The sequence below is a fragment of the Pogona vitticeps genome, chromosome 5 (assembly GCF_051106095.1).
Source record: "Pogona vitticeps strain Pit_001003342236 chromosome 5, PviZW2.1, whole genome shotgun sequence".
NCBI classification, from domain to species: Eukaryota; Metazoa; Chordata; class Lepidosauria; order Squamata; family Agamidae; genus Pogona; species Pogona vitticeps.
Window position 1 is genome coordinate 170,296,264 of NC_135787.1, and position 14,638 is coordinate 170,310,901.

General features: G+C 37.7%; 1 protein-coding gene across 4 annotated transcripts in view; it reads right to left on the reverse strand.

Annotated features, from left to right (window-relative positions):
• The window catches only part of RFX4 (regulatory factor X4), an 88,905-nt gene that overhangs the window by 20,167 nt on the left and 54,100 nt on the right, over positions 1–14,638 (reverse strand). For all 4 annotated transcript variants that reach the window (XM_020803667.3, XM_078376206.1, XM_073000035.2 and 1 more), the window contains 7 exons: positions 13,482–13,695; positions 12,426–12,503; positions 10,012–10,175; positions 7,736–7,836; positions 5,106–5,164; positions 3,844–3,988; positions 1,249–1,343 (listed from right to left, as the gene is read on the reverse strand). In XM_020803667.3, coding sequence (XP_020659326.2) covers positions 1,249–1,343; positions 3,844–3,988; positions 5,106–5,164; positions 7,736–7,836; positions 10,012–10,175; positions 12,426–12,503; positions 13,482–13,695 — 856 coding nt within the window. The remainder of the gene's footprint in view (positions 1–1,248; positions 1,344–3,843; positions 3,989–5,105; positions 5,165–7,735; positions 7,837–10,011; positions 10,176–12,425; positions 12,504–13,481; positions 13,696–14,638) is intronic.

Consider the following 14,638-nt stretch of genomic DNA (forward strand, 5'->3'; position numbering starts at 1 on the left):
ATGGAACATGGAGCTACGAAGGCTGTAAAGGAGCTGTTCATAGCTCTGTGTCAAACAGGAACTGGAAGTGGTGGTTGTGTGCCTGCTTCTCCTTGCCTCCTCTCTATGGCCCCTGATGGAGGCACTTGCTAGGTGGCCTTGTGATCATTGGGTAGGAGGAGGAGATGGGCTGACTCAGCAGGGCTGTCAAGATCCTGCCCCTTGTGGCAGTGAGACTCTGATGGCCCCTCTGAGCCATTTTATTTTGTTGTCCGGGCTAGGGGAGCCACAGCCAGTGGTCAGTAAATGAAGGGAGCCATGAGCACAAAATGTTTGGGAACCATTGCTCTAGTCCTCTATCTGGGGGAGAAAAAAGATCGCCCCTTCCTTCTTGGAAGTGCCAAGAGGAATACAATTTCTTTCCGCTTGCTTTTATGGAACATTCAACATGTTCTTGTGACATCAGCAAACATGAATCCCAATGTTCATCTCTGACCTATTTGCATACCAAACAACCACTCTGTGTCACCCCAGGAAAGAGGGAAACTGCCATACTTATCAGGTCAGAAAGTGAAGGGTAAAAAAATTCACCATGCACATAGATAAGGAAAAGTTGAGAAAAAACTGATTGATTTATATGTCAGCCATTTGATAGTTATTATGCTTATGCTATTGTTATAATTTCACTTCTTCACACACTAGCTGGCCACTAAGGATACTCTTTCACACAACACATTAAAATCTGCATTTCTAATACTTCTACAGAATTAAATTGCTATTTTTTTCATCCATCACTACACTACATTCTATAACAGAGAAAGGATAAAGGAAGGTATCAGCCACCATCTTGTACAGTCCATGTCAAACTCCCCATAGAAATTCAGGGGCTGAACTACACAATAGAGGTAACTCATAATCTCTGAGCACTGAACATACTGGGTGGAGTTGATGGAAATTCTGCTTGAAACATCTGAGGGGACAAAGTTTCCTACATCTGATATAGACAGAATTACACTAGTTATACTAATGATCTGAATCTGTATGAGGCAGCCTCCTATGAAGAAGTCTGGACCAAAGGTTACTAATGTCGCTAATCTCATTCTCACTGAGATGAGAGATTGAATGAAATATAGAAAGCATGCTTTCAAAAATGTTCTCAATACTCGTCTTCAGAAAGGAATTAACAAGTGCCAGACTCAAGGATCACATTTCATATTTTTCAAGCACTGTGTAGGATCCAACACTGTACATGCTAATTCTTTTACTGACCTTCACAACGCATCTGTCCACCATGGAATCCAGCCATTCTACATATGACTCGATGGGGGATTGCTCTTCTAAAAGATGATCGAACTCCTGATATACTAGCAAAATAAAACCCCATTGATCTAATAAGTACTAGTTATCATCTCTTGTTGAAGCAAAGTGATTAAAACCACAAGTGAATTATTGATACAGTCATACTTTGTAGAAAGTGCTTAAATATCAAAACATGATTTTTCTCCCTCAAGGACAGAGGCTAAAACTTTTTTCACTGTGCTCAGTTTCCCTTCTTTCTCTCTGTGACCTCCACTGAAATCAGTGTTCTGAGTTTTTGTTTTTATAAAGAAACTCAAAGCCCCTTCAACCTTTAGTTACATTTCTCAGCAGTGCTTGTCTGTGAATAAAACACAGGCATAGCCTTGATGATCATTCTTCCAAGTGCTAAAGCTAGGCTATGACCTTTTGATAAAGAAGGTCATGCATGTAATTGATTTAGAAATGTATAAAGATGCTGTTTAAATCCAGAATAGGCAAAAGTTGTTGATGGCCTTCCTATCAGGAAATGTTCCACAGCTCTATAAATACATCCCAGAACTGCTACTAGAAACATTTATCTGCAGAGATTAAAAGCAAACTATTTCCTATGAAAACGTACATTACTGTCAGACCTAATTACTCAAAAGAGATTTCTAAATATCGTTTATGTAAAGGGGAGACTATATTCTAAATGTACAATAGGAAAATAAACATTAAAGAAAACCAGGCATTTCTTGTTTTTATTTATTGAAAACATATTAAGCTATCTTTGCCTGGTGTCAAACACAACACACAAGAGTGAGCTGTTGAACACAACAAGAAAAACATCCCATTTCAGATATGATGAAGGCAGCTGTTATAAGTTATGAATGATCAATCCAACTAGGAATTTTCTCCAAGTAAATTTACACGAGATGCAGTCCTAGGCATTCTTCCCTGGAAGTAAGTCCCACTGTGCTCCCATCTGAGTAGACACACATAATATTGCACTGTATAACATATAATAATTAATCAACCAGCTACAAAGTCAACCAACCACAAAGGGTAGCAAAAATAGTTGCACTCCTTTTAAAAATTAGGAAGTAGGGAGGAGAATCCCCATCTTATTTTTCAGATTTAGCCAGGTTCATCTTTTGGTTTCCTGCGTCAATTATTATGTTTTTGCCACTCTGCTTAATTATAGTTGGCTGTTTTTGTTTTACTGCTTTGTTACCTTTTGTTCTTTGTTCTAGTTTAATATTCCATCATTTTAAATGGTGCAATGTGAGCCACTTTGGTACCCATTTTTTTAAAAAAATAGCAGGAAATCAATGTTTGAAAGCAAAGTACCCAAACATATATTAAAAATTAAATATGAAACTATAAGGGTAATCACACAGATATATATATCTTACAGTCTCATATTATAATCTATCTTGGTTACAGAATATCATCTCAATTAAGAAGGAAATGCCTTCAATTGTTTCATTGGCCAAAGTCCTCTTGTTTAGCTACGAAGATAGTGCAACCTTTGGAGGCAAATTGCCTCGTTAGGAAATTACTGTAGTCATTATTAGTTGCATGCTGATTCACATAACCTAGTATGCAACTAATAATGTCTGCAATGATTTCTTAATTCAAGGCAATTCATCTCAAAAAGTTATGCCATTTGTATTATCCTAATATAACTAGGAAAGATGACTTGAGGCATTTTGTTCAGGAAAGGTTTGAAGTCTGTGGAGAGAAGACATCATTTTAGAAGAAGGTTGCATTAAATTATCTTGTGAAAAAAGATTACAAGGGTATAAGTGGATACTTCTGTGATATTATGAGATGGTCTTAATATGTTTTTATGGATGTAGGTTTTAGAACTGCAAAATACATAAGGCTCTGTTCATGTGTATCTGTCAGCAGCAGTTTTATTGATAATAAATAGAATTATTGGCCAGAATCCTATTGGTTAATTACACCGAAGGTAAATAACATAAATTGCAGTAATTAATTTCTATTAGTTAATGAGTTACTGCTTGTATCACTGGTTGTACACCAACCTGTATCGCCGGGACATGAATGAGGCCCACTTACTAACTAGTCCATTAATTCTTAGGGCTGCCATATGTGAGAAGCAACATGATGGTACATAACAAGAGTTCAGAGTAAGTCACCTTTGCACTGGATGTTCACCAGTTCATAATTTCTTCCAAAATAACTCTATTATGAGCAACTTTATTCATTTAAAAAAAGCAGCAACAACCAGGTTTCACAACTCCTGAAGTTACGCTGAATTTTCCACACTCTGTAAATGCCTTTCAGCTCTTGCTTTTCTACTGCAATAAGAAATGATATGCCTGGAAGCACAGAGAAATTTTCAGCTGATGAATAACATGAAAGGAAAGGGTTATGCAGGTGTTTTTTTTCTGCACAGATTTTCCCACTACAGATCTGTTTTGTACTTTAATCAACAGATTAGGATGTGCGGAGAAGCCCTGCTGATGCCAAAGCAATTATACTAGTTAGCATGCTCTGTATTGGCTGTGGGGCCCTGAACAGCTGCAACTCTCATGGCTAATGGCTTTACATTCTTACATTGTATTATAAGTTTCCTGTGTTCCTCCCGCGAATCTTCCATGGTGTATAACGTTTGTTTGGTAATGCTGTTGAGGTCCACATTCCTCCAGTCTTCTAGCATTTGGAACGTAATGTCTGTACTGTGGATCACAGTTCTTGATGCCTATAATCCAATTCAAACAAGTCAGCAGCTTATAGTTTATTAGCTTTAAAATAGACTTCATCCCCTTATAAGCTTCCTTGGCGATTTTGGCTAAATTGACATTTCCTTTAGCTCTACTCTGGAAGAATAGTGGGACACAATGGGCATCTCTGGACTCTAATTAATTTGTTCTCACAAATTACAGATCTTGATTAGAAGCCTCAATCTGACCATGCTCTCCCTATGTTTGTTCTCTACTTTTTTTATTTAAAAAGAAAGTGCCTTTTCTCTACCCACATTAGTTCCATAACAAATACAGACCAGAGTCTAAATGCTGGTTCTATTATTAGGCTGCCTCAGGCAGCAAGTTTTGAATACTATAAAAGGAGAAAACATTTATTAATTTGTTATTACTCAATTTTATTGTCAGAGTGGTGGAGAGCTTCTTGTGGGATTTTCTGCCTCTTCTGCAAAAATAATCCAGTGAATTTACTTCAACACTGGGTGCAGGACAATTTAAATGTTCATAGCAGACTAATCTAGGCAGCACACAATGGTTTTTATGATAAACACAACTCTGTGCACCAACGGAGAGTAGCTGAGGGGATTCCATTGCAGTGCCACAACATCTGCCATCTCTCTGCATGTTTTAAACAGCAGGCCTGGATTGAATGGCTGAGCAAGTCCTACAAGCAGAGCTGATTTGGCCCAGAGAAAGAAGCTTCCACTACCTGTTTAACATGGATCAGGGGGACAGGAGGAAGATGGAGTTAGGAGCAAGGGGCTTGGACAGCCATTTCAGCTGGTTCTTTAACAGTTACTGTGAGATTAGCTCTTGCTCCTGTTTTGGTCATGTGCAGGCCAGCAGAAAGGTTTCTGACTCTCTGGTGACTAAACTGGACAATGTTTTTTCTTTGGAAAGTACACTTGCTACCAAGGAGTTCAACAGGGAATTATGTGCAAAACTTTGTGTTTTTCTTGCTTTTGAGCATTCTGGCTTTGAATGCATTTTAAGACCCATCAATGGATTTGGGTTTAACATGGGAACAATTAAAATATGCACATTTATGCATCTACAAGTAATAGAAATTTAAAAGGACAAAACAAAATAAATGTATAAAAAAGAGAAACAAATTACCTGACAAAGATGGTTTAATGATGTTTGCCTCCGGAGAATCTGAGAAAACCTCCTAGATACTGCCAATGAAGATATTTATACGATAAGTCAGATTGATTATTTTGGTTTCCAAGATCACCCAAGAGTTCAAGAAAGTCTAACACATATTCTGCTTTGGTAATTAATGTGTGCACAATCTACCTTTTTAAAAAATTGCTTCTAGAAATATCAATATTTTTGCAACTGGGTGGCAACAAAATAAATCTTTTTTTATATCACACATGATTTTTATTGTAGCAAATTTTCAGTATTGAAAGACTTAACCAAAGGGGATATGATATATATGCTTTTCCTTCTGCATCCCATTCTATTTATGTTACTACTATTAACAACGAAGCTTATTTATTCTGACAGATTTGCATTTTGAAACATTTGAATAAATTGTCAACCAACAAAAATATTCTTGAGTGATGTTTTCAGACTTAAATTCAACCACTCGCTCCACCTAGAGTAGGCCCATTGAATCACTAGGATTTATGTATTGACTTACCATTCAGCAAGTGACTTCATGGGTCAACTGTAGAGGAAGCTAGTAAATGGATTGAAGCCCTGGTCTCCTCAACAAAATATGCTTTTAATTTTTCAATTTTATTATTGTTTACTCTTTCCACTATATAAGTTTTCCTCCAATTATCCTTCAATTATCTCCTTCCAATTCTTTTTCAAAATTTTTGTGATGTAGAATTTAGAACTCATGACAGCGGAACGATTGAGAGCCATGAAATAAAGCCATCTTTCTCAATAGGGGATGTGCAATGTAGGCATCTACAAAACATTGCTGAAGATATGTAGTATCCTTTCCTATGGAGACAGGGTAATTTGACTGTCTTTTTAAAAAAAACAAAATAAACTCTTGACACTTTTTCTAAAGAAATGACACAAGCTGCAATCAAACAAATCCAAAGTCTAAAAAGCTGTTTTAATGGCTTGAATTTGCTAAAATTCTGTCAAGGGCACTGATGAAAAGAATGTTCATCTTATTCTAGAAAGACAAAAGAATAATCAGTTGAATTTGACTCATCTAACTAAGTGCTGAGGCAAGTGACTGATCAACACTCATACAGATGTGGATGATTAGAAGATTGATAATACTGTGTAGGCCAGAAGTAGACAGCCTATAGCTTTTTGGGTCTACTTGGTTTTTCACTTAAACTTCCAGTTCTATCATCCAGAGCTAGATGCAAAAGACACAGGCTCTGGTCACTACTGACGCTGGACTTCAGTAGAATGTTGGCTTATTTGAGGGTGAGCTAGCAGGAGGCCTCCCACTTTGTCTCCTCGTTTTTGTAACAGGAACAGCTAAGCAAACCACAGATTTTTGGTCCACTAGCTAGGAAAGAGACTGGTGCGACATTCCACCATCACAAGAAACAAAACATGGTCTGAAACCAATGATTTGTTAATTGTTCTTGCTAGAAGTGAAAACAACTGTAAGTGGAAGCCAGCATACTGGATCAAATGTGGTAAACCAGGGTTCCTGTGGAACCATGAATTAGTCTGAATACACACATGGAATTGGAATTAAGATGGAGGTCCTCTGAGAATTCTCTGAAGATGGAACAGAGTAGAAAGAAAGCCTAAGGGCCACCTAATCCAATTTGCTGATAGATAGACAGACAGACAGACAGACAGACAGACAGACAGACAGACAGACAGACAGACAGACAGACAGACAGACAGACAGACAGATAGGCATGTGCCATTCATGGGGGTGGGTGGGTTGTTTGTTTGTTTGGATTCCAAATCCCAGAACACTCCATTCTGTGAGGTTCACATGCCAGAGCTAGACCTAAATTGTGCTCACCTGAGTAAAGGCTGAGCTGGAAAGCTTCATGGCCTTGGACAGACTGAGCTCTGGCATAGGCGCATACAGTATTAGAAAAGAAAGTTGCCCCAGTGCTTGCTGGGAGTATTTTTGGAGTCCAAAAAGAAGGAGGAGGAGGAAGGGAGGGGAGGAGAAGAGAGGGGGGAAAATAAGAGAAAAAGGAATGGCAAATCCCTAGCTGACAATATAGGAATCCACAGCAAAAGCTTTCCTGACATTTATTTAAAAGCCACCCGTGAAGAAGAGTTCAGTTCCTTCCAAGGTGGTCCATTCCACATCATTTATCATTAGAAAGTTGCTCCTTATGTTTATGTAATCTCCTTTTGTGTACTTTGATTCCATTGGTTCATGCCCTACCATGGATGGCTCATGACCAGGCAGAGGAGTACCTTCACTGCCTTTATCCATGAGCTACCTGTGAGTCCTACCCTACAGAGCAACAGAAAACAAGCTTTCTCCATCTTCCATGTGACAGTCATTCAGATATTTGAAGATGGCTATCATATTGCCTCCCAATTTTCTCTTTTACAGGCTAAACCTAGCACTCTCAATAGTTCCCCACACAGCATGATTTCCAGAATTTTTATCATTTTGGTTGCCATCCTCTGGACATGTTCTGACTTCTCATTCAGCTTAAATTATATACAGAACTGGAGGTAGCAACAGTAATGCAGTATTATATTTGGAGTCATATGTTCTCCGTTATTAGTGCTAGATAACCACGTATTCTTTTCGTCCCCAGGATAAAAGATTATGCAATACATACGCTCAAACTTTATATTGCGTAGGTTTTCTGGCAAGTCATGCAGAGCTACTTTTAGCCACTCATCCAGCTGTTTGGCAAACTTGCGAATCACCTGAGTCAAGCTGAAAAGGAAAGCACTACTTCAGAAGCTTAGGCGAAAACTTCAGTTTGCATTCATGCCTGCAAGCAGGAAAAATCAATGGCTTGCTTCACTCACCCTTAGCTTGCACTTGAGTCTTTAATTTTGCAAGAGAAAGAACTGTAGATTTTCCTGCAATCCTCTCTCTACTTACTTAGGCGTGTGCATATTCATAGCACAATCCTAGTTATGTTTCTTCAGAAATAAATCTCATTTACTTCACAAATATGCATGCATAGTGTTGTACTTAGAATATGCTATAAAATAGTCTACAGTATGGAACGTGAACTGTACACTGGAAAAAAACAAAACAAAATACATACCAGTGTTTTCGAGGGCTGAATCTAAGATCTATATTTACATCTTTTTTAAAAAAATAAGCCAGTAAAGAAAGATGGAAAATAAGATACAAAATGATAATTCTGTAGAGCAGCAATCCATTCAATGATGATATGTATTCTCAATAGAGATGGCACAGATGTATGTACCACCCATTACTACAAATTCTTCTAATAATTAGATAGTATGCTAGGCTTAGAAAATACATTTATTCTGCAAGCTTGTAGTAGTCTTTAGTTTAATTTTCATATATTTCCTTTCCACCACCTTCCAAATTTAGTTAACTGCAGTTGGGTAAGGCTACTAAAAATTCTTTCTTACCTATCCCCCACCCCTCACATAGCTAGGGGAGGCTAGTTGATCTTTTCATTCATGTCAGCTTAGGCTGCCTTCATGGCCACAATACAACTTGACAAGACGTTTTCAAACCTAGCAGATTCTTCGCCTCCAGGTAAGAGAGGAAGGCAAGGAGTACTCTTTTTCCTTGTCAAGATCTCCATTGTTTGTGCAAACTGTCATCTGAATGCAGAACCAGTGCTCTTTCTTTTTAGAAGCCAAGCACACCCAGAGAACAAAACAAAACAAAAAAAGATACAAACAGCCCCTCCACTGCTTCATATTTTTAAAGTCTAACAAAAATAAAGCAGCTACTATTGTCATTGATGCATTTTGCTTTATTTATGCTAAAGCACTATATATACTAAAATATTATTTTCACAATTTTGCTTAATTTACATGTTCTTTTTTCTCCTCCCACCAAAAGCACCAAGTGAGAGACAAGAATAGAATGATGTTGAGACAGGCGAGAATTTACTTCCCTACACAGAATTCTAATTAATATGCTAATGTAAAATGTGAGCATAAAATCCAACCGGGGATAATATACTATGAGGAGGTGATTTGGAGCAGGAAAAAAGTTACTGTGGGAAAAATCTACTAAAGCACTTTCCCCACATGCTTTACCTGTGCTGCTGATCACCTAGAAGAAAAACTGGCTTTTGCTGACTAAAATGGGCTTCTGGGCTATCTTAATTACAATGTTTGTGTACAATGTGTAAATTGGCCCCATGATCGTTGGACAAAGAGCTTGTTATCTGCATCAGATTGGCAGTGAAAGAATGGAGATGAATTAGAGGATCCAGTATCCAGACAGCAGAAAAGAAGTAGAATGTATTTTAATTAGAAAGAGACAGTATAGAAGAAGTTAGGCTGTATCAGAGATTTGATGGAAGACAGAAATGTTGCATCATAAACAGGAAAATATAGATTATTCCAGCTGCAAAGTAGGCATGCCTGAATTGTGAAAAGTATGAATGGAGGTGGGCAATACAGATATGAAGGTAAAAAGTATTTAAAATATGAAATCACCTTGTTTTAAAACTGACCCAGAATTAGAATCCTGTGTCTTCTTGACTGTGCTTTATTTTGTTCCAAAATGAATGACTTTTACTTTTTATTTACATTTTCTTTGAAATCATAGCAAAATCTGGAACAATTTGCTACATCCATTTGAGTATTGATATGTAATAATCATGCCAATGTAATCTGTAAATGTCAGCTTACCTTCCATAAGAATACACCTTTGAGCTTTGTGTAAGGGGCAGATACAATTGTGTGAATATGCACAGATACACAGGAAGGGGAAATTACCTTTTAGTGACTACAAGTCTTAAAATGCCATAGCCAACATGGCCACTGCCATATTGGCTGTGGGGTTCTGATTGCTGCAGTAACTTTTTCCATCTTTGTGCACAGATATATATATATATATATATACATCAGCCTGTAGAAAAACATCAATCTCGTAAAATATACTCACCTATCAGGTAATGCTTGCAACACTGTAGGCATCAAGACTCCAGAAATAGCTTTATATAATATTGAGTCACAAACTCCAACTATATTTACTACAGTGGAAGAACCCAGCACTGGAAGCATGTGAGGTGGCATCCCTTGCCAGAAGTGCAGAAGAAAACTTTGAACCTAGAAATGTGCAAAACACACAAATTTTATATTTGGAAGAAATGATTGAAATGTTTAATATTTCTGTTGCCTCCATTTAACAGAGCAGGTATGGACAACCTGTTGCTCGAGGTCACATGGAGCCCTTGGTCTAACTCCACAATCCCATGTCAAATGCTGAAATCTGTGACAAAAGCAATTCCTTGAGGTCCCAGTTGATGAGAAAGAAAGGAGATAAAGAAGGGGGTAGAAGGAAGAAAGAGAAAAAGAAAAGTGAGAAGATGGCCTGCCCATTTTTTCCTCCAACTTACCATCTACAATTGGCCTTGACCCATGACAATTAACAAAGTGTAGTAACTTCAGTTTCACCAGCAATAGTCAGGATACATAAGCATAAAGCACAGTTAGCTGCCATCTGTCAAGTCAAAACAATGTTTGAAAACCATCCACACTGACTGTCAGGAACTCTCCAGGTTTCCAGACAGAGTACACCTGTTAAACTGGGAGAGGGGATAAAACCCTCTCATCCTATATAGATGACACCAGGCTCAGAATCTTGATTTTGCCCATTTACTAAGTATTTTAGAAAATCATGATCTTTGAGAAAGTATGTTGGTACTCACAGACAGATATTGGTGACCTGACCTGCTATTCCAGCAGGATAACTTTTAGTTATTGTTTTTTTTTTACCTCTCTCGCAAGTTGGACTGATTTGAGCATTAGCCTTCCTGATCTTCTCTCTACCATTATTGATTATTTGTTGGTACTTTTTCTTGGTGATACACCCTTCCTTCAATTTCTTTCTTTCTTATTTATTTATTTATTTATTTATTTATTTATTTATTTATTTATTTATTTATTTATTTATTTATTTATTTATTTATTTAGTTATTTAGTTAGTTAGTTAGTTAGTTAGTTAGTTAGTTAGTTAGTTAGTTAGTTAGTTAGTTAGTTAGTTAGTTGATGTATACCCTGCCTATCTGGACTACTCTTATGCATGCCACTTTTAAATCTTGGCTCACCTGAAAATCCTTATGCAGCTACATTGGTTTCTTTAGGTGTCTTCCACCTTTCATAAGAATTCTCTGTGATTGTGACTTTAGTATCTCATCCTTAATAAACTCCCATTCATCATGGCATTGTTTCTCTTTGAGTATTTCTGATCAAGAGAGATAACTCAGTATTTCTTTAAACTTACTGAAATCAGCTTTCCTAAAGTACAGAGTGCATTCTATTTTGTTCTCATCTTTCCCTTTTGCTCTTTTGAACAAGTCCCAAGAGGCTACGGTCACTTCCACCTCAGGTTCCCACGTTTCATCTTGTTGACCAGTTCTTTCCTGTATGTCGGGATCAAATCAAGAATAGCTGATCCTTTTTGTTCCTTATTCTGTCTTCAGATAGATGAAGTTGTCAGTACAAGTGAGGAATTTGTTGGACCTTAGAGTCTTGGCAGAGTTGGACTTCCAGAAAGTATGACAGTAGTTGAAGTCTCACATTATTATGTTTCTCCTCTTTGATGTAAAAGGGCATTACCCAAATCATCAGTCTGGACTGGAGGTCTGTAGCAGACCCAACAGTGATGTCACTGCTGTTTCCCCCTCTCCTTTGATTTGTACCCATATGGTCTCCACCAGTGTTTCAGGAGTTTTGATGAAGTTTCTTCAGAACATCTTACTTTTATTTTGTGACTGATCATCAAGAAGTAAACATCATGGTTCATCTGCAAGTTGACTGTGCAAACACAGCTGCTTTGAAGGAATGTGAATCTGGACAAATAATATTTTATTGCCTTCAGCTTGTGAAGCAGGCATCTTGTATAGTTTGGCCTTGGTCCACTGCTTACTCTACATCATAGATGTCACAACTTCTGTGACTTGAGATGTCTTGGTCTGTAACTATCTTAAACAATAGGGTACTATTTGTACCCGTATGTTCTCCACAGGGGTACAACAGTGGCCCATGGAGCACCAGGTAAGAAACGGGTACAAATTCTGTAGCTGAGGAATAAGGCATCTCCTCCATTGGCACCTATACTTGTCTATCAGAATGTCTTCCTCAGCCACTGTTTTAATTGAAACCAAACTGACAGCTTCCTGTCTGTTGCAGAATCCATACTCCTCTCGATATTTAAGCTCCTTGAGCAAGTGAATATTCTGAACTAGCACAGCAGCTAAGCCAGTCAATATCAGAGGCTTCACCACCAGCCTGAAATGCAGTACAACACAAAACAATTACTTTTGCTTCTGGATATATTTCTGTTTCTCTACAAACCTCATCAAAGTTGGCTCTTATCACAGTGTCAAGTATCCTCTGACAGTGTGTTCTGTACATCATGATAAAAGTAGATACCTAGCAAGGAGAAAAAGATAAATTATTTTTAAAAGAGGCATCCATTTATATTTGTTTTCCCCTGTCATCTTAATATCTAGGCACAAACCTAAGTAAGGGAAGTGACATAAAGGAAAAGAATTAACCCACTGTCCCATGACCTTGATCTCATTTTCTTGCAGCTGTTTTCATTAAAGGGAATGATTTGACATATTTTAAAATTAGTAACAAATGGCCATCCTGTGGCAAGCAAGTTGAACAACACAACATTCAATAGAAGCATTAATTACCAAAACAAATTGTACTGCCCAGACTTTAAGAAAAGGTCAAAGAAAACTGATGGATCTTCAGTGCCTTCCCAAAGGCTCGCACAGAAGCTTGATGAACCTGCAACGGAACCGTTTTCCTGAAATGTGGAGCCATTACTGAAAACTTAATAACCTTTGGCAGAAGGGGAATTTGGGATAGCTTAGTCATTGGAATGTTTTGCAAGAAGTTCAAAAGGAGTGCATGTTGCTTATGTGCCCTGCCACGTGTACAGCTTTGGGTAAGCCATGATTCTAAAGCACCGTCTGAAAACCACATCTGAGTGTTTAATACCTAGAAATCCCAGGGAGAATCAACTTAAGTAGGAATTGCTTCAGCAGCAGATCATTATTATTAATTAGGAATGGCCTCTCTAGATCACTTTAGGGGGCTGGCAGGTTCCTATGTGGTCTTTGAAGAGTTAGTTCTCCCACATCATGTCTATTTTAACCGTTTAAAAGCAAAAAGAAAAATGCTCTCATATACAGTCTGTAAGACCAATACCTTAAGCTGCAGGGAGGAATACTTGTTCCTGGTGCAGTAAGCAATTAAGTGCCACATAAATAAAGCCAGAGCATTCTAAACCCAGTCTTCTGAAGAAGTGGGTTTTTTTTTCATACATTAGGTCAACCTTTCACCAAGGGAGGAAAAGCAAAAAACAGGGCAAGAGAATGGATAATTCACTACAGTCACCTTCTCCTCTGGCAGGCTGGCTGGCAGATTTAGATCTTTGACATTTGGAAACTCTGGCAGCAATGTCCCAAGTTTGGATCGTGGTGAATACGCCACTGTCTGTTTGGTTACTTCTTTTTTTCCTGTTTCATTGACCCAAGCTGCTCCTTTCTTAGAATACATCACGTCATAATACTGCGAACTCTCTTTTACTGCAATGCCATAGTAATGGTACCTGAAATGTTAAAATAAACATTTATTTAAAAATGCCTTTTCTTTAAAAATAGAAGAATGTTATTCAGTCAGTAGAGTTTAAGGGGAGATTGTTAACAGATTTTGTACCAGTTTACACGTGAATGCATGACTGTGAATCCAGTAATAGAATATAATTGCTAAATGCCAAGCTGTTAACAAGCTTCTGTCCAGCTAAGCAGCATTCTAAGACCAGGGCTGCATTCTGCTTCCTGCATGAGGAAGTTCCTTGTCCAGATGTAAAGCTGTGTACAAAGCTCTACTGACTTTTCTTTTGTTCCTAATCGTACCGTCTATAAATTAACACATAATAGTCACATAATGTCACATAATGTGACTTGCTCTTATCTATTTTGAACAATTGATGTCCTGCCTTATTTCTGAAGAATTTTAGTCCTCACAGTAGTTTCCAATGATTCAGTAATTTAAAAATTAAAAACATATTCCCAATTCAGAACCAGCAAACTATAGCACAACACCAAGCAAAGGCCAAAATCCTGTTGCTCAGCACAGTAAAATGCACCAAGGTAGGCTCATTTAATCAATGGAGATTTGGTGAGTCAACTTCTCCTTTACAGTAGTTGCCATTAGAACAGGCCCATTAGACTCAATGGGACTTATAGAGGAGCTGACTTACTAAATCCCCATTGATTCACTGGGTCTACTCTAGTGTGATTTGGTTTGTGAAGCAACAGGATTTTGACCAAAATATTTAAAATATGCAGAAAAAATAGAGAACCAATTAAAAGATCAAATTCATATTATATATACAAAGTCTTTCATAGCTAGCTCAAAACATTTTCCTTCAAGAGTCACAGAACTGAGTGAAGCCCCCACCTATCTATTTTAAGGTGCATATTATCCAGTGTCAGCCAACGGATTTCAGTACGCAAGGCAGAAAATCCAAAAACATTTTTGCCCATTGT